The sequence below is a fragment of the Bubalus kerabau genome, chromosome 1 (assembly GCF_029407905.1).
Source record: "Bubalus kerabau isolate K-KA32 ecotype Philippines breed swamp buffalo chromosome 1, PCC_UOA_SB_1v2, whole genome shotgun sequence".
NCBI classification, from domain to species: Eukaryota; Metazoa; Chordata; class Mammalia; order Artiodactyla; family Bovidae; genus Bubalus; species Bubalus kerabau.
The window spans coordinates 147,961,919-147,982,645 of NC_073624.1; the positions used below are offsets into that span (position 1 = coordinate 147,961,919).

The 20,727-nt window shown below is 38.3% G+C and overlaps 2 protein-coding genes across 12 annotated transcripts in view; both read right to left on the minus strand.

Moving 5' to 3' along the window:
* Positions 1-6,967, minus strand: part of RUFY2 (RUN and FYVE domain containing 2) — a 45,162-nt gene extending 38,195 nt beyond the window's left edge. For 2 of the 10 annotated variants that reach the window (XM_055590973.1, XM_055590991.1), the window contains exons 1-3: positions 5,250-5,395; positions 3,644-3,817; positions 1,316-1,433 (exon numbers count right to left, since the gene is read on the minus strand). In XM_055590973.1, coding sequence (XP_055446948.1) covers positions 1,316-1,433; positions 3,644-3,817; positions 5,250-5,355 — 398 coding nt within the window. In that variant the 5' untranslated portion in view covers positions 5,356-5,395. The other 8 variants (XR_008718120.1, XM_055591014.1, XM_055590983.1 and 5 more) reach the window with 8 other exon arrangements.
* A 2,350-nt stretch (positions 6,968-9,317) lies between these two features.
* The window catches only part of DNA2 (DNA replication helicase/nuclease 2), a 38,770-nt gene continuing 27,360 nt past the window's right edge, over positions 9,318-20,727 (minus strand). Inside the window, exons 11-21 of one of the 2 annotated variants that reach the window (XM_055591211.1) lie at positions 19,286-19,402; positions 19,096-19,205; positions 18,696-18,805; positions 17,520-17,744; positions 16,160-16,353; positions 15,977-16,066; positions 15,690-15,894; positions 14,058-14,147; positions 13,249-13,431; positions 11,088-11,236; positions 9,318-10,476 (exon numbers count right to left, since the gene is read on the minus strand). In XM_055591211.1, the coding sequence (XP_055447186.1) occupies positions 10,410-10,476; positions 11,088-11,236; positions 13,249-13,431; positions 14,058-14,147; positions 15,690-15,894; positions 15,977-16,066; positions 16,160-16,353; positions 17,520-17,744; positions 18,696-18,805; positions 19,096-19,205; positions 19,286-19,402 (1,540 nt within the window). In that variant the 3' untranslated portion in view covers positions 9,318-10,409. Of the gene's footprint in view, positions 10,477-11,087; positions 11,237-13,248; positions 13,432-14,057; positions 14,148-15,689; positions 15,895-15,976; positions 16,067-16,159; positions 16,354-17,519; positions 17,745-18,695; positions 18,806-19,095; positions 19,206-19,285; positions 19,403-20,727 lie in introns of those variants that run through there. The other variant, XM_055591215.1, reaches the window with a different exon arrangement.

Here is a 20,727-nt window from a genome sequence, read left to right on the forward strand (position 1 = left end):
TTCATTGGAAGGACTGATGCTGAAGCTGAAACTCCAATACTTTGTCCACCTGATGCAAAGAACTGACTCATTTGAAAAGACCCTGATGCTGGGAAAGATGGAAGGCGGGAGGAGAAGGAGACGACAGAGGATGAGATGGTTGGATTGCATCACCGACTCAATGGACATGAGTTTGAGTAAGCTCTCGGAGCTGGTGATGGACAGGGAGGCCTGTTGTGCTGCAGTCCATGGGGTTGCAAAGAGTCAGACGCGACTGAGCAACTGAACTGAACTGAAGAGAAAACAAACTGATACTCTGACAAAAAATGGTAAGCATTTTTTCTAAAAAAGTTATCTCTTTCACAAGAATTAAGATATATTAAAGGAAGCTCTTATATCTTAATCATACCCTGAAGAACATAAGAACCCAGGCTTAACAACAAAAAACCTGCAAAAACTTTTCAACATTCATGAGTTACTAGCTAGAACATTCAGCTCTTAAGACATTTCATATACAGTTATCCTCAGTATTGGGACCCCCTCAGATATCAAAATCCATGGATACTCAAGTCCCTCTTCTAAAATAGCACAGTATTTGTGTATTACCTATGCACATTCTCCCATATATTTTAAATCATCTCTAGATTATTTATAATACTTAATACAATGTAAATACTATGTAAATAATTGCGCACATGTGACAACTTCAAGTTTTGCTTTTTGGAACTTTCTAGAAAATCTCTTTTTCAAACAGTTTTGATCCAAAGTTGGTCGAATCCACAGATGCAGAACCTACAGATATTAAGGGCCCACTCTACCTTCATCTGGTCAATCAGGCAGGTGACATTATAGATCCCAATTTTCACAACAAGAGAAGGTATTTGCCCAAGTCTTGTGGTATATAAATGGCTTATTGGTGAATTCAAATCTCCTGAGCCTCTGTCCTGGATTTAACCTAAATAGTACTGATGGCCTACTACTGCAAACTAGCTTTAGACTCAGGAAACAGAACTTCGTAATTGATACACCCTATCTTAAAAGAACTTCCCTATTTCCTGCAATGCAATGCAGAATTTAAGTAAGTGGTACAACACAGGAGTGAATACAGTGATAAGAATATAAAAGAAAGAGCACTTAATTCTTATTGAAGGGGCTAAGAAAAATTTCTTAAGGGAAATAAAATTTGAACTGATTAATAGTAAACAGAATTTTATTCGAGAATGCAAGAAGGCTACATAAGGCAGAGAGAATATAATAAACTAGAGTGTGAGGTACTTTTAAGGAACAGTAAATACAGGTCTACGGTTAGGGATGAACAAGTAATAGGATTACTTACTTAAGACCAGGTAAATCCCGGACACTAGCTCCTATTTCCTCTGCTTCTGGGTATAGCTTCTCCACCAGTTCCAAAGGGCCCCAGATAGTTTTGTTATAACTTAGAAATGATTTTCTCACTTTAAAAAGAAAATATAATAAATGCATACAACTTAAACATGCAAAACTGTAGTAACTTCTTGTTAAATATTTAGTTTCAACATTTCTAACGTAATGTACAATTTTTCAGACAGCCTTTCCTCTCTTGTCACTATATAGCCCTACTGAACAGGAGCCTGTTTCTCAGGATTCTGATATTTTCCTTATCAGAAATATGCATCTTGGCCATTATTCCACATCAGAAATATGCAAGTAGGCAATTAAAGTAAAAAACAACGATGCTCATTCTTGACCAATACCAAAATAAGACTGGTGGCCCTAGTCGGTTGATCTTTACCAATGTATTAAATAAACCAAGGACAAATAGTTATTTTACTTTTAAACACAAAAAAATTGCAACTTTACTTTTCCTTTTATTTGTTTCTAAGATTTGGGTAATATAAAACCATGAAATCACTATGTTTCTTTCTTAATACTGACCAAATCTCCTGTAAATTCAGTACTCCTATGATACCCACCACCCAACAAGATAGGTAATTTTTCTTTGGGGAAGAAAAATCAATCAGCACAAAGTCGCTTTACAATGATTTATAAAAATAAGCATTTGACTATTAGAATATGCCTCATGATATTTTGTGAAGTAAAGGAAAATAAATTCGGAAAAGAGTTTAAAATGTAACTACTTTGGCCATCATTTGGCAAATTCAACTTTAGCAAGTTGGAGGAAAATAAAGATCTACGTCACTATTTTTTTTTTTAATAGAAAGGAAGTTTTTCAAAACACAAATTAAAACTCAAGGCCTAAGATAAGATTGTCGACTTCCTTAGGTTTTAAAAGAAGTACTCAGAGAGTGGGACTCTGAAGAGTCAGCAAAAATGTGGGGAAAGAAACACATTCACTGTTGTTTGATCAGTGAAGTCTTTATAGACATAAGCTGCCTCTATCCTTTGACCCAGGTATTCTACTCCAAGGAGTCCTAACGAAACCATAGCATTTGTAGACGTGTACAAATGTATAAATCCAAAGATGTCCTTACAGCACAATTTTAATAATAAAAAACTGGAAGCAACCTAAGTGTACATTAAGAGGACAGTAGTTAAATAAGTCATGGTATGCATATATAATGAAATATTATACATTATGTATATTATACATATACTATGAAGGCAATGGCACCCCACTCCAGTACTCTTGCCTGGAAAATCCATGGACAGAGGAGCCTGGTAGGCTGCACTCCATGGGGTCGCTAAGAGTCGGACACGACTGAGCGACTTCACTTTCACTTTTCTCTTTCATGCATTGGAGAAGGAAATGGCAACCCACTCCAGTATTCTTGCCTGGAGAATCCCAGGGACGGCGGAGCCTGGTGGGCTGCCGTCTATGGGGTCACACAGAGTCGGACACGACTGAAGTGACTTAGCATTAGCATGAAATATTATACATATACTATGAAATATTATACATATACTATGAAATATTATACATATACTATGAAATATTATTCACTATTATCATCATTTTCAGGGAGTACTCACATTTCTACAATAACCCAATCCAGAGGACAATTTTTCTAGACATGTTTTCCACGCACTGCTGCTGCTAAGTCGCGTCAGTCGTGTCCGACTCTGTGCGACCCCATAGACGGCAGCCCACCAGGCTCCCCCGTCCCTGGGATTCTCCAGGCAAGAACACTGGAGTGGGTTGCCATTTCCTTCTCCAATGCATGAAAGTGAAAAGTGAAAGTGAAGTTGCTCAGTCATGTCCGACTCTTAGCGACCCCATGGACTGTAGCCCACCAGGCTCCTCCATCCATGGGGTTCTCCAGGCAAGAGTACTGGAGTGGGGTGCCATTGCCTTCTCCGGAAGAGAGCACAAACTAGTGATAATAGTTCATACCAGCATTATCAAGCTTAAATTTTTCTAAATAACTCTATAGTTGTCCTAAAACGGAAAAAAATAAAAATAAAAAAAAAATAAAATGGAAAAAAGTTCAGAGTATGCTGAGAAAAAAATTTAAATCAAATAACTTTTTACAAAACACTAAGGATTTTCTGAAGACCACCCATGAGGAAATATAAAGCAGTAGGGTATTTTCTCCAAAAACCAACCCACCCAGCATTTTTAGAGTGACAGTAATTATGGCCTCAAAAAAAAAATTTACATTTTTAAGGATGTTTAAGATGGGAGGGGGGCCGCTCCAAAGTTGATTTTTTAAAAATTTTCCAGTACCTTTAAGACCGTGTTTCAGACAATGTTCCATAACAACGAAGAACTGCTGCAAGGGGGGATAATCAGAATCCAAAGTGCGGCCAAAGCTTAGAGCAGATTCAATGAGTCCTTTGATACTGAGTTTAGCCATGTTTAACAAGTTTGCTCTCTCTACAGCTGTGGGGTCTTTTGTAGCTGAAAGCACAAGAAAGGAGTCCAACATCACTTGCAAGACCTGATATCAAAAAATATCCAAACCGTTTTCTTCCCCTATAAAACCAACAGTGGTTTGCTTTTCCTTGGTGGACAAGTCTTCCTAACTAACCTACACCCCTAGTTAACTTTCTTTCTATGTCTCTCATGCATACCATAGGACAATGCTCACTCCAGTTAAAGTTTATGAATTATTCTCAAAATCCTGCTAATTGGCTATTCTCAAGTATTCATTTTACAATTTTTCTGTGGAGTTTAAGTGTGGAGTAATGTTTAAGGGTCTGGTACAAAGGTGGACAGCAGGAACTGTCAAGGATGAATTCAAAGGCAAAAAAGTACTCTGAATAAACTGGCAATAAAATAAAAAGTAGTTAAAATTCTAAGATTCCAGTTTCACCCACAACAAACATGACAGGTAAATAATAAAACAGGGAGATACAAGAGAAGCCATTCAACTCTAACTCATTTTAACCCTCTACCTTGCTTTTTTCATTGCAATTGTAGTTTTGTATTCCGGGACTCCTTTATTTCCCCAGAGGAAATAAAAGCAGGGTCCAGTTTCACGTGGAAGTTCCCTGACCTTCCATACAGCTGATCCAGTTAAATACCAAGTTAATGGATGCATTTTTAAAAATTGATTTTAACTGATATTTTCAATTCACAAAAGATTTTCTTTCACACAAATTTTATCGTCAGTTTCTTATAAATTCAGATGCTTCCCATACTCTCATTACTGTTGTGCTGGAAGAAATATTTTCAGCAAACACAGATGACAAAGTGAAGTGCAAAAAATAAAGCACTTTCGTATACTGTCTCATAGTCTTTTGACAAATTTACTAGTTCAAGTAAACCAAGTGTCAGTTTTTCCTTCACTGGATAAAAAGTCCAGGATTCCTAGTATTCTAGTTCTGATCACAGACAGCTAGGCGTGAAGCCTGACACTGAATCCTAAGCAACGTAAAAATGCAGTCACAAATACTATAGCCAAGCTAGCTTTTGGAGAATCTCCTCACAAGACATCATTTCTTCCAATCTGCATCGTGATATGACTCCTTTTTCGGAGACGAAACCAGTCAATATTTCATAGTCTGCAGCAATTCTCATTTTTCTTAACAGCGCCCATCACAATATGTAATGTATAATGAGACAATCAAGACAAACGGCGCCTTAATGCTCGGAGGAAGGTCCTGGTGGGCGCCAGTAGCTTCCTAAGAGCGTTTACACCTGAGCCGCGCCCCGCCCGGGCTCGCGGATGCGTCTGACCGCGTTGCGGCCCCCACACTCGGCCAATGGCGGGTTCCAGCATCTTGCCTGGGCCTAGAACCCCTTCCCTGCCTCCCTGCCTCCCTTGCTCCTAGACAGCAAGACTGCCCAAGGGCTTCGGACACCGCCAGCACCCTCACAGAGGGCTCACCCGGGGTCCTGCGCCGCATCGCTGTCCCTCTCCCGCCCTCGGCGTCCGGAACCCAGGCCAAATCATGAGACGCTTCCCTCCGCCTCCCCCAAACCTGAAAAGTCATCGCCCGTCCCCGATTGTTCCCCCGACCCTGGAGCGGCACCCCGGCTGGCCCTGTGCTGGCTCCCTGTAAGCCGTCGGACCGCGGAACCTTGGCCATTAGGCCCCCGAACGGGGGCGGGGGCGGGAGGGAACGAGGGGCGGCCGCGCGTTGCCATGGCGACCCCGGGCGCCCCTGCGTCCCCGGCTGCCCCCGCCCAGCCCCAAGCCCAGGTTCGGAACCCAGTCTGGACTCGCAGGCCTCGATGCCCACGCCGCCAGTCCGCCTCCCCTGGCCGCGGCCTCAGCCAGCACGGAGGGCCGGGCGTCCACTCGCGGCCCGCTCCCCTTACCCATGGCGGCGGTGGCGATACAGTCTCGGGCGGGGACTCCCTGGGCCCCGCCAGCAGCTCCCTTCAGGCGCGCGGCGGCCGCCACGGCGTCTGCAACCAGGCCCGCTGCGGCCCACAGCGCTCCCGGCGGCGGGAGGACGCCCAGGTGGTACTGCGGCGCCCGCGTCGGGCGGGGGACTCTAAGAGCCTGCAGCCAGCCTCGGAGAAATCCGCCCTCGCTGAGCCTCTCCGCGTCCAGCTGGACCGGAAGGAGAAGGAGCGTGAGGGAGACCTCGGGTTGTGGAGCCAGAAGGCGGACTCTGATCTCTCATTTGTGGGCTTCTCCGGAGCACTAGGGTTCCATTTCCAAGGGGAGGCGAGCAAGCCAAGTGCAAAGGTTTTCATCTGCAAGGTCCAACTGCGTTTAATCTAACACACCTGACCGCGCCCCTGCTTCAGTAACTCGTAGGGGACCAAAAGAATTTAGAAAATCTGAAGCAATTAACACTACGCAGAAATCTATTTAGCCCAAATTTTAACCAGTAAGTCCACTGCTTTATAAAAAGCAAGGAGGAACAGTCTCAGCAATCAAAGGTGCAGAGATAAAACCTGCGTTTTCTCATTTCAGAGAGGAAAAATCCCTCATGGACACTAGGTTTTAAGTTGTATCAATTTGCAGAAAGTAAGCTGTTACCTAGTTAGATCAGCAATTGTTAAGATGGTGGCCGAGTTAGAAATAGACTGGTGTTTTGTGGAAATGGTGAGATGTTTATCTCATCACATTGGCCCGCGTACAGTTCTCATGCTTCTTGACTTCGTTTGGTTTTTAATTTTTTATTGTGAAACAATCCTACATAGATAAAAGTGTATAAAGCATACATATACGTTTAAAGAATCATAAACAGATGGATAAAGAGCACCAGATCAAGCAAGCATAGGAGTCATCCTGAGGGTAGGGGGAAGCCTTTAGCCACAATGTCCCTGGAAGTAAATGTGATCCTGAATTCTGAGTCGTTTCCTTGCTTTTCTGCATGTTACTACCACATAAGTATGTGCCCCTAATCAACGTAGTTTATTTCTCCTGTTCACAAACTTTTCACAAGTGGGATAACATTACGAACATTACTTGTTTCTGGTGTTCAACATCATCTATGTCCATGAGGAGTTTCCCGTTTATACGTACATCCTGGTTCCTACATGCGGGAGTCTCTTGGCCATGTAAAAAGAATAGACTTACTGAAAATCAAGTATGCCTTTCTTTAAATTTACCAACTCATGCCAAAGTGTTTTCAAATTTTCTCATAATTTACACTATCAGCAGTGTTGTTTTTCTATTGCTGTGTCCATTGTTATGCCTAGAATTGTGAGGATTTCTTCATTTTTTTTGGCCAGTCTTGTGGGTAGACTGCATGGAAGATTTTTTATTTCTCTCATTACTGATGACATTGAGAACTCTACCTATGCGTACTATTTGGAATTTCATTTTACAAAGAAACGGTGCCTGTTTTACTATTGACTTACCTTTTTATTGACTTGTGCAAGTTAATGTTCTGCATACTAATTTCAGGTCAGTTGTGTGTTGCCAATATCTGTGGGCCAATTTTTTTTCTCTCCTTATGGCAACTTTTGACTAAATATAAATTAATTTTCCTGTAGTGAATTTATAGTTTATGCCTTAGTATCTTAAGGAGCCGTCCTTATTCCAAAGTTATGAAGTTTTTTTTTTTTTAATAATTACAAGAACTTCCCTGGTGGGCCAGCAACTAAGACTCCAAGCTCCCAAATGCAGAGGGTCTGGGTTCAATCCCCGGTCAGGGAACTAGATCCTGCATGCCACAACTAAAGATCCCAGGGTGCTGCCACTAAGACCCTGTGCAACCAAATAAATATTTTAAAAAAGAATGATAGTTTTGCCTTTCATATTTAGGCCTGTTATTGCACCCAGAATTTTAGTGATTAAAGATAATGTCAAGTTTCATTTCTTTGGCTGTCAGTTCCTAGGCCAATGCCTCGTTTGATTTTCAGAACCACCCCATGAGAAAGGAATTACTTACTTCTGTTTTACAGATAAAATTAACCTCAGAAAGATTAAATAACTTGCCCAAAGTCACAGTACTATTGACACAACCATAAGCTGAACTAATACAAAAGTAGCCTCTATTTTTATAATCTCAAAATACAACTGTGGGTATTTTTTTTTTTAAACTTTTTGGCCATATCCCGAGGGATGTGGGATCTTAGTGTCCCAACTAGGGATTTAACCCTCGTGCCCTGCGTTCAAGTATAGAGTCTTAACCGCTCAACAACAGAAGTCCCTGTCTGTGGTTTTTACAGTGCTTCAAGGAGTCTAAAACTCACATGTCTAACCCCTTCCATTATCTTGCTGTTAAACACTGAAATGAATGAATGTTCATTTTTCTCCTCTCCAAATGATGAGTACAAAAGGAGGGATTTGTATTCTAAGTGCATTTAGAAAAGCAAGTAAAATTAAGATTATATATTTTAGAAAACCATGAGAACAAAGGAAAAGTTTTATTTCCTAGATTGCTTCCCCCCATTGTAACAAGTAGTAAACAAATCTTGTTCAGTAATAGACTCACTGTATTTAAAGCTAAGAAATATCTCTTCCAGGGAGATGTTAAGCTCCAAAATACACATTTGCCAGATACTCTAGTCAGCTTGTATTGAACAGAATTTGGAATTAGGGTGTATGTTTAAACCTTATTATACTGAACAATTTTAAACTAGAATATTAGTCTGTTCTGAGTATACAGATTTGGTTAACAGCCACAAAGGCGATGGTTGAAGCCAATGACTGTCCAAGGAGGGAGAACAGGACCAGACCAAACACAGAGCTCTGGGAAAGACCAGTCTTTAGAAAGTGAGAGATGAAGAAGAAAAGAAGAAAACCAGAAGAGACAGCAAGAGAACTCAGGAGACAGGAACTCTGAGCTGATTCAGGAATGGGGACACTGGAATGGCTACCCTTTCCTCACAACCTGGCTTGCCACCATAAGACCTTGTCTAGGCTAATGGTGCTCTTGACGCGGACCTGCACAAAGTGAGTGACCAATAACATCAGTGACTGGTAGCCATTGCCGCCTTAGTCCTTGGCATGGATGTCATAAACTGCATTATTAACAATTTGAGGGCCCAGTCTGGGTTTAACTTCCAGCTCACTCAATCCCGCCAACTCATAGCATCTTATGTATAAAAGATGAGTCCTATTTCTTTTAAATAAGTGCTTAGAATCTTGTAATCAATACAGATTCCCAAATGACAAGAAACATGGAACTCCTCCCTAGGTTCTTCTTCCATTGGGCTTTACTGTGCAGGCCATACAAATCTGTAAAGCAGCCATTAGTGAAGCCAAAGAATTTTCTTATTCTAGGAACTGAAATTATCTTAGATTCCTTCCTGTTATATAAATTAATGATAACCAACCAATATTTAAGCCTTATCTCTGCAACTTCCTTGTTTTTCCTGTTGAATCCATAGTCTCTCCGTGATCAGCTCCATCCTATGCATGTCAACACGCCTTGGTTTCAGCTTTAGAACATTGTCAATATTTCACTTCTCAATACTGGAAAAAATGGTGGACAACCCTGAACTTAATTATTATTTAGTATTAATCATTGACACAGTGTGATCTTAGAGTAAAAAAAAAATTATTTAATAAAAACATCAAGTTATAATTTTTTAAAAAACATGCGTGGTAGAGGCAACAATTTCTAATGTACTTCTCATTAAAAAAAAAACAAAACTTGGAGAGAAATGAGAGATCCTCCCCCAAAGTTGGATACACTAAAATTGGTCACCATATAAGTAACTAAGCACCTTGAGATAATTCTGTTTTATAAAACATCTTCATACAAAAAAGGAAAATTGAGTAATGCCCCAAAACAAAGGGGCATATGAACATAAATAGGTGAAAATAGGGATACACCTTTTTTGTCATCAATTCAGCAAAATTTTTTCCCAAAAGAATAATAATTATTATTTTCTTTAATATCAAAATCTACTCTAAAACACTAAAAACTGAAAATAAAAAGTGGGAGAGGAAGGGGAAATAACTAGGAGAGTAAGGGAAATTAGTTGGAAATAATAAATTTATAAGTAATAATTTAAAACACTACGTATAAAGTTTTTTAAAACATCTCTGATAACAGAAAGCAAAAGTCAGGAAAAAAACACCAAAATGGCCTTTGGATCAGGGACCTCAAAATACAGAAGAGAATCATACTTTTCATTATCACAAGATTGGGCTTAAATGACAAAAACAAATCCATTTTCTTACCTAGTTTTTCAAATAAACAAAACAGGATAAAAATCTACAAGATCAAATTAATCTTAAAAATCTAAACTTAAAAGTTTAAACCTCAGATTGAAAAGTTAATCCATCTTTAAAAGCTGGTAGAAGTGGATCAAACTCTACGTCTTACAGAGACACATTTATAATGCCTATAAATTTAGACTTTTTAGTTTTGGGTACACCTGTACTGAAAAAATAAATTCTATGTTAAATGTTGTCGAGTTATGTTTAACAAGGTTATACCAAAAAAATAAATAAAACCAAAAACTGGAACTCTGAATGAGTATATATATTTACATCATTTCTTACCCTTGGGATAAAAGTTATCATCACAGTGTAACCAGTCACTGATTTTATAGCATATCCAAATTATAAATAATAAGCAATAGTTAGAGGAGATAATCATGGTATGAAAAAAGCAAGGAAAACAGTGCTTTATTCTCTTTGAAAATCACCCAATAGATGACAAAGGCTTTCATGTTCTCCTGATGGAAGATCAATGATATAAAATAAATTAAGGAAGATATATTTAATACAATGTGGAACTACATTAAAACATATGACATTATTATTTAACATTCTATAATTTTAACAAGGCTACTAGAAAACTTGTATTTTTGTGACATTCTATGGATAATAATGTACTTAAGCAATATGATTTACCTGTCTTAGTGTGAGACCTTCATATAATTTTTTAAAGAGATGATCTATTTTTAAAATTATCTACGACATGACAAGAAATAATCTCCATTTTTAAATATAATACTTTGTCCCAGATGTATATTTTTTTAAGGTTATCGAGGTGAGAGGAACCTGAAGGGATACCAGTTTTCCTAGATGTGTTCTAGGAAACATGCATTCTGTTTCAAGGGCGAGAAATCAAGTCCTTTTGTTCCCCTTTCTCATTTCACAAACTATTCTTCTCCATCACCTTCATTATTTCACTTTTTGCGTTGAACTAGTTCCTGTGAATTGTTTTCTCTCTCCTTTGTAGAATCAGGTCTTTTGAAATATGCCCATGGAAAACACAAGACACTGAGTTTTAATTGATACAAATACATAAAGTACTCACATAGCACAATCAAATGTGACCGTATACAAAACGAAAAGGATATTAATTTTTCTGAGTTGAGATGATTAAGTAGCTTCCCCAAAGGAGGATAACGGCTTAGTGAGGGCACACATCCCAGGAGAATCAGCTTATGTTTGGCTCTGGTTATAGCAACATTAAGACGTCGCCAATCTTTCAACAGTTCACCAAGCTGAAAGAAAGATAATTTTCATTCTTTGAGTTTTTCTTATTTGAGGTTTTTCTGAAAAAGAACAGTTTTTATTGAGCCGTCTTCCTACTTTCAAAAACATATTCCAAAAAAGATTCATCAACACATTCAAAGTGCAGACAGTCGCGAAAAAAAAAACAAAACTTGCCCATGATGCCAACCTCAAGTATTTTATTGTGGGTGTGATATCCATGGGGCTTCCCTAGTGGGTCAATGGTAAAGAATCTGCCTGCCAGTGCCGGAGATATGGGTTTGATCCCTAGGTTGGGAAGATACCCTGGAGAAGGAAATGGCAACCCAGTCCAGTATTCTTGCCTGGGAAATCCCATGGACAGAAGAGCCTGGTGGGCTATAGTCCAGAGGGTCAAAAAAGAGTTAAACATGACTTAGTGACTAAGCAACGACAACAATGATATCTTTGCCATAATTTTAAATGATTAAATATGTATAATGAAAATGTATTTTAAAATTTTTAATATATTAAAAAATAAATTTTAGGGACTTCCTTGGCAATCCAGTGGTTAAGACTCTGCACTTCCGATGCAGGGGGCGCAGGTTCAATCCCTGGTCAGGGAACTAAGATCCCACATGCCCTGCTGCTGCTGCTGCTAAGTCGCTTCAGTCGTGTCCGACTCTGTGCGACCCCATAGATGGCAGCCCACCAGGCTCCCCTGTCCCTGGGATTCTCCAGGCAAGCACACTGGAGTAGGTTGCCATTTCCTTCTCCAATGCATGAAAGTGAAAAGTGAAAGGGAAGTCACTCAGTCGTGTCTGACTCTTAGCGACCCCATGGACTGCAGCCTACCAGGCTCCTCCGTCCATGGAATTTTCTAGGCAAAAGTACTGGAGTGGGGTGCCATCGCCTTCTCCACCACATGCCCTACAGTGCAGCAAAAAAATAAAAACAAATAAAATTTTCAAACATTAAATACATATCATAAAGAACTGAAGTTGTCTCCACTTATTGTAGTATTGTTTTTAAATGTAATAAAAACTCATAGAGGACTCAAAGGAGTGGTTAAATATACCATGATTCATATATACAGTGGAAAACTTTCACCTTTAAGAGAAGAATGAAATCTCTTTCTGTGTAATGACATGTAAAGATCTCCAAGCTACATTATTAAGTGGAAAAGGCAAAGCCCAGAATAGTGCATATATAACCTTTGGTGCACAAAGGAGGGAAACATGAATACTGATTCATGTGCTTACATATGCTTAAAGAAATTCTAGAAGGTTACCAAAAACAAACAATCCAAAAAACCAAACATGTGAGGGTAAGAACTGAGTAGAAGAGTAACAGCAAAGAAAGGAGACTTTTTACTCTGTGTATTTTAAAAACTAGATGCAGGTATCACATAGTCAAGAAAAATAAGTGAAGGAGAGATAAAAGCGAAAAAAAAAAACCAGCCTGGAATTATCTACAAATTTGAAAGTAAGCTAGGAAAATTTATATGTTTAAAATGCACCAAACATAATAACCAAAAGGTGGAAGCAACCCAAATGTCCACTAATGGATGAATTGATAAACAAAATGTGGTATATACATGCAATGGAATAATAATCAGCCTTTAAAAGAAAATTCTGTTACATGCTACAATATGGATGAACCTTGAGACATTATGACAAGTGAAATAAGCCACTTACAAAAGGACAAATACTGTATGATACCACTTATGTGGAAAATTCATGAATTCATAAAGTTCTGTCAAATTCACAGAAAGTGGTTGACAGGAAATGAAGAGAGAGGGAATAAAGGAGTGGTTATTCATGGATATAGAATTTGTTTTGCAAAATGAAAAAGTTCTGGAGGTCAGCTGCACACACTGTCAATATACTTCATACCTGTGAATTGTACACTTAAAGACAGTTATGATGGCAAATTTTATGCTATGTGGTTTTTTAACATAATTTTAAAGAAGAGAGGTAAATAATGTCCCAAACAAATAGAAAATAAAAATCAGAAAGCAAAGCAGAAAATACAATCAACTCACAGTTCCATCTTCATTGCTTCTAACAAAAGATACTACAATGATACTTTTGTCTCTTCCTTGGTACCTGTCAACTGTATTAACTTCGACCATCCCAACAGAAGACTGTGCCAATAAGTCATTGATGACCTTTAACTGCTGCCTGTATGGTGCAATGATACCAATATCAGAGGGTTTACAACCAGCCTGTTTTAAACAGAAAAGAACACAATTTAAAATGAAAAAAATCCTGACTTTTGCTATTTAAACTTTACTAAATTTATTAAATGTTTACATAATGTGACAACTGATGTTTATAATACATGTTCCTATGTATAACACATGTTCCTACAAGGAGGAAATAAATATTGAATTACTCTAAGGCTACATCTACATTTCCTGAGAGGAAATAATTTTCACAAACACTGCTCCCTGAATTTTTAAAAGTTCGTGGCAATATAAATGGTTTGTATGCCACCAGAGCAGTGATGCCATACCAAAAAAGTACAAAGAAATAAATTTTACTTTCTGCTTTCCCTTTTCACTGAAGTTTCCAATCTCCAATCATACTGACTTCTGCACTAAATTGACACAATCAGAATTATCTGATGTTACAGAAAGATATCCTCAGTGGAAACCCAAAATGCCATTATTGTATTAGATACAGTAATTACTGTCTTAGATAAATGTTGTCAAAATAAAAACATTCAGGCTTCAGTCCTCTTATCTTAATCAACAGAAGTTAATGCTAGATCTAAAGTTCCATGAATTCTAACATTCTATTACTCTGCACCTTAATATTAATTTGCCCTCAAAATTCAATTCTAAGTTACCTTAATAAAAACTGAGGTCAGGAAAACAACGAGTTTGGCTTCCATTATATTACTGACACCTCCCTTTTCAACTTGTTCTGGTGCTGGAACCTAAACAGAAAAATATGCATCCTGCTTGTGAAACAATCTCTGAAGTAAAGAGTACTGTCAGCATACAATGGCCACAGAGACAGCACTACCAGATATGGACACAGATGAAAAATATCTTCCTCTTAAAGTTGAATGCAAAAGAATTGACAAAAATGAATGATATTAGTCACTTTTAGAAGGAAACCCATCTTAAACATGCTACATAAAGTTCATACTAAAATCTCTACGAAAGTCGACCATACACCGAGCTTCACATACATTACTGTGTTATCCCCCATTTTATAGGCATCAAAGGCCAGAAGAGATAAGTAACCTGCCCAAGCCTTACAATACACCGTGGCACTAAAATTCAACTTAGATCTGGCTCCAGTATCTGTGTTCTTTCCATTTTCTTGTTACTTTTTATACAAATAATAGAGCCATAAAGTTCCCCAGGTTCTACCACCCCTAGTAAAAATTTTAAAGGATTATTTTGCTCCTACGTCACCCCTACATCACCTTGATTAATTTTAATATAACTTATTTGGAATCCTGATGCCAAGAGATAGGAAATGTGAGTAGCAAAAATAAAGAATCTGAACAATCACTGGTGAGGTTAATAATTATAACTTCTAACTAACAGATTAGAGTTGTGGTTTATAAAAGCAGTCATATCAACTATACCTCAATAAAAAATAAAATAAAAATTTTAATTACATAAAAATATAAAAGCTTTTTTATAAAAGTCATTTATGAGAATGATACTTCATTCTGAAACACTAGAGCAATGTCCAAGACAATGAAAATTCCAACATGGTACATGAATGGTAAGGCCCTATTTTTAATAACTGTTGACTCCACCCATCTTAATAACAAAATATATAATTATATTAAGAATGATATACATAGATCAAACCAATGCTTATATTTTGAACTTATGTTAAACTTATGTAAAGATTTCCAAATCAATAATGAGAAGCAGTACAGAAAACAAACTGGAGGAACACAGAGTCAAAACTTTATTCTTAGTTCCTAGAAATAAGAACCAAGTCATTTAAAGCCCTTGTGCAGATTTTTTAATGATAAATTTGTAAAGCGGTCTTTAGGTGCATATGTAGGAGCAGGAGACACGTGGGAAATCTCTGTACTTTTAGCTCAGTTTTGCTGTGGGCCTAAAACTGCTCTGGAACATAAAGTCTATTTTTTTTTTAAAAGGTCCTGAAAAGAACATCAGTTTATCTTACCTTCTGTCCATTTGTAAACCCAAACTTTTGACAGTATCAATGCCAATTACTTTTCTAGGAAATGTAATTATACACTTGCGTTCACTTTCTAGCTTTCCTACTTCAAAACAATTTGACATCTATCAATCACCAGAATAAACCTCCTCCCAAAGATACTGAATCTGTAGAAAAAAAGATTCTTTTGTGTGAAAGCACAGGAAGCAGACTAGTTTTAACTGATAAGCTGTAATGAAGCAATCGCTATTGAACTGAGGAATTTAAATGATAGGGCAAACAGAGAAGAACTAAGGAAATGTTAGTTTGTGTGTATGTGTTTTACCTTGTGTGTATTAAGAAAACAGACAGGATTGTTTGGCTCGAATGCTGCAACCAGCCAAGGATTTTCTGAATAATCAGCATAAAACTCCAGTTCCAGCTTTACATCTTTAAAGTTAGGTAGGTTTATCACTGCATTGGCCACTTTATCTGATCCACACTCCAGCTTTCCTTCGTATGTCAGTTTATTACTTAAGGACATAATTTTACTAAAGGAATTACAAAAATAATTTTAGTTTGGTGATGAACACAAATATGAAAATCACTCATAGCTGACACTGTTACAAATACCTGTTCATTCTGTATTGCACAGTTAACTGTACGACTGCATTCTTATTCTGCTCCAGCCTCTTGAATAAGCTTTCACTCATGCCAAGAGCTCTGTCAACGAATCAAATTCAGGATTATCAGTCTACTGAAAGCGTCCCTTAAACAAGTATCTAGTTTAAAATTGAAACCTTAATGTCTGCTTACCTTGCTTCACGGTTTAGCACCAGGGGAGGAAGCTGCTGATGGTCCCCCACCAACACAAATCTCCGTGAAAAAAAAAGTGGCCCTAGGCAAACAGGCTGGCTAATTTGAGAGGCTTCATCCACTATACAAAAATCAAAAGTTTTACGAGAAAATATGGGATGGTTTATTCCCATACATGTTGTTGCAACTATAAGCTAAACACAAAGAAAAAAAAATAGATCAGGTATCTAATATGTCCAAGAAATAAACCTTGTTTTTCCCATGTTTGAAATTAAAAGATCAAAAAAGAGCTCTTCGTGCTCCCAAACAGAAATCCCCAATGTTTTTAAATTTAGAAACACTTACAACATACAAACATTTTTTTTCTATAAATTTTTAAAAATCAAGTTAATTTTCCAGACACAATAACAATGCTCAAGTTGGGATCTATCGAAATGGAAATCTGAACATTTCAAGAGGCAGTAAGTTAATGATTTTTTTTTTTTTAATGTGAACTAGGACTTCACTTCTGGGAAGATGGAGTAATTTTCCCTCCCACAAAGTACAACTAAAAACCCTGGACATCATATATAAAACTATAAAGCCTCTGAAAGGTGGAGAAAAGGTAAATCAGCTGGAGAGCCTGGGACATGAGGAACAGCATAGTAGTTTGTTCCCTGGGTTTTCTTTTTGCCTCACATATCCCAGATTTCAGACATTTGGAACATTCTAAGTGAAAAATTCCAATCCCAAAAGATCACATACGATATGTGAAACCAAGCAGGACTTTATGGGGCCCTCCTGGGCACAAAAGCCTTTCTAGGTCCCTCATTTCTTATTTATAGGATAAAAGCTTCAGCCTCCTAGATCTCCTCAGAGTTCCAAAGGGCAGATTCATAAGCCCCTTTTAACCATGCCTGAGTTCATGCTAATAAGGTAACTTTCTTGCATTCTGTGAGTCATTCAAGCAAATTATGGAACTCAAGGAGGAAGACATAGGAATTCCCAAAATGGGCACAGGAGATCTGAACTTGCAATTCAGAACTGAAGTAGGGGACAGTCTTATGGGACTGAGCCCTTAACCTGTGGAGCCTGCACTAACTCTACATAGTTAGTGTCCGAAGTGTGAGTAGAGAGAAACAGAGTTTTCCTTTACTAGGATATTTTAAACTAGAAGATGGGAGCCCTGAAAAATAGACCAGAAACCTTGTTTCAGTTCAGAAGCAAAGAGCAAACTATAAACTCGTAAACTGGTCTTATGGTTTATATAAATGAATCTGCAAATTCAGTCAATGCAACTGAATTTCTCAAAGTGCCATTTCTCCCCTCATTCTGACAGCAAAAATTACTGTCAGTATGATTATACAATAATTGTACTTACTTGACTATTGTAGAGTTCTTCTAGAAGAGCTAAAGATTTAATGGACTTTGATCTGCAAATTTCCTCCTCTGTAAATTTTTGGATATCTGGATGTACCTTCTGAATCTGGCCCAAGCGCAAAAATCCAATTTTAAACTTTGCTAACTTCAAAAGAATATTGTCAACAGCAGAGTGTGTATAGCTGGTCAACAAAACACTAAAACCACAGGCATAGAGAATTCTTACCTATTAAGAAACAAAAGAATGGAAAAGAGCATTGCTTTTAGCTCCTGATAATTTTTAACATTTATATTTTTCAAAAAGAATTAGAAAACTTAACAGGAAGCATATCTAAGAGCCAAGCCAAGTAACTTTTTATTTCCTTTGATTTTTTTTTTTTTTCCTGACTGCACAGCTCGAGGGATCTTAGTTCCCCACCAGGGATCAAACCTGGGACCTTGGCAGTGAAAGCATAGAGTCCTAACCAATGGACTGCCAAGGAATTCCCCAAAGTAACTTTTTAAAAAATTATAAAGCCAAAATGTCTTATGAAAGTAACATGGCATTATCATCATGTTATCAATGATATGTTACCAATATATTAATTATATCATGACAAAATTGAGTACATATAAACTTTAGTGCCTGGCACAAAGTATCAATCAGTAAATATGTGGTGCGATCATCATCATTATTCTAAGACTGCTCAGAAATTTACTGACATGAAAAAAAAAAATTCAATAAGAATCTGTATCAGGGACTTCCCTAGCAGTCCAGTGGCTAGGATTCTGTGCTCCCAATGCAGGGGGCCCGAGTTCAATCCCTGATCAGAGAACCAGATCCCACGTGCCACAACTAATGATCCCGAAGCCTGCAACTAACCTCTGGTGCAGCCAAATATATAAATAATTTTTTTTAAAAAAAAGAATCTATTTCAACCTCCTCGTACAACTTGTCATTTTTTAAAGTGAAGAAAAACACAGAGATTTTAGACAATCTTAAATGCAAGGTATATACATGATGATTAAAACTACTGGTAATAGTTTAGTTTTTCTATTTCTCATGTCATTCTTAGTTTGAAACAAAGACATTTTGATTTGAAATTCAGCCCTTTTGACATCCGGTATCACGTTCTCTGAACTGAAGAGAAATGGATTTAAATACCCAGTTTCTAAGCAAAAGAGTAGTATTTCTTACGAGAGTACATATCGTAGTTGTTTTTCCTGTTCCCGGCATGCCCACGATGAGGGTGTAGTCTTTTGAAAGAAGTACCTTTTTCATGGCTTGCCTCTGAGGCTTATTCAAACCTACATTTAAATTTAAAAATAGTAGGAATAAGAGTGTTGAATTTTCAATGAGCAACTTAACTATAAGAAAAGCAGCCTGTGTTCTAGTCTGTTCTTCAATAGTCTTCTCAAAGTAAGGAAATATCATGGTGATATTAAAAGTCACACGTAAACTACTTCCAAAGAGATGCTGTCTAAAAACCATAATTAGAAGTTTAATAAATTATTAAGATACTAGATTCTAATATAGATTAAATTATAAATAGAACCAAGAAAAATTAACGGACACAGGCATGTTGATTATAACATACCTTTCAGAATGCAGGCAACTGTGTCCTTTGCATCATGTGGAAGAACAGAACTGAGGTAGGATATAAACTGTGGTTCACGAAAGTCAATGATTAAATCTCGAAGTTTTTGGCTGAAAAGCAAAAAAAAGTGCTTTTTATAATATTCCTCAGGAAACTGGAGTGATATTCAGATTCATTTATTGTTACAAACCTGGCATGAGTATTTTCCATCAGTTTAGAAAGATTTCCTAATGGGGTATCTATATCACAATTTTTTTCTTCCTGGTCCAATCTGAACAAAGTTGATTCTGGGAGTCCTGACAAGTTCCTGAAACAGCAAAACATATGTATGTGAATATTTTTCATTTAACATAGTCAGTGGGTCGGTATAAGAAATGCGTTGCTGTCTGATGATACAGAAGATAAGAATCTTCCTGCCAGTGCAAGGGACATGGGTTTGATCCCTGGTCTGGGAAGATTCCACATATTGCAGAACAAATAAGCCCATGCGCCACAACTACTGAGACTGTGCTCTCGAGTTCACTTGTAGAGCCTGGGAGCTCCAACTACTGAGCCCGAATGCCGCAACTACTGAAGCCTTTGCACCTAGAACCCACGCCCCGAAACAAGAGAAGCCACCACAGTGAGAAGCCCACACAGTGCAACTAGGGAGTAGCCCCACTCTCCACAACCAGAGAAAGTCCACGCACAGCAATGAAGACCCCAGTGCAACCAAAAATAAAAAGAAGTAAAAAGTAAATGGGTCAGAATAACTATGAAAATGGCTACCAGCCCCTAATACATACTTGCCAACCAAAGGCAGGCTAAGGCCCTGGACTGGTGAGCAAACAGAATAGGGGAAGGCAAAAGGCAGTGGCTGGGACTCTGAGCTCCCACCGTAGGGGCTCAGGTTCAATCCCTGGTCAGAGAACTAGATCCTACATGCCACAACTAGGACTTCATATGCCACAAGTAAAACTCTCGCTTGCTGCATCTAAGACCTGGAGCAGCCAAATAAATTAATTAAATAATAATAATAAAAAAGGCAGTTAATAATCCAAAACCTGCAACATCTGCTGCCAACTCACTTGGCCTTCCTTGAACTTCAACCTGGGCTCACCACCCCCAGCAGGATCCCAAACATATGGCACCTGCCTCCTCAGGCCTGGAGTACCTGTCTCTTTCCCAAAGGCTTCTCCCACTCCTCTATCAGGCTAACCTGTGATGTTCCCGAGGTCCCTTCCATGGTCCTCTGTACCGTTCTTTCTTGTCATTTCCCCACTGGTCCCATGCCTCCATCTGAATCCCAAATCTACATCACCAGGCCTGACCTAACATTCCTCTCCTACCCCATTTCCCACCCAAGCTTCAGCTTTGAATGTCCAGCAAGCAGCAAGATTTTTCCACTGAGTTAAAACTCAGGCAGTGAAAGTTTGCAAAACTGAACAACTCTTTATCCCTGCTGAAGCCTTATCCTCCTCCTGTGGACCTGACCTCAGGTAATGGCTCTTGCATCTACATGACTGTCTTGATCCTTCCCTCTCCCACCCTGCAGATCTACCTTGCCCTCAATCACCTCAAGCCTCGGCCACTATAGCAGGTGCCTGGTTCCTCTGCTTTCAGTGTTGCTGCCACTGATTAACTCTATTCTCC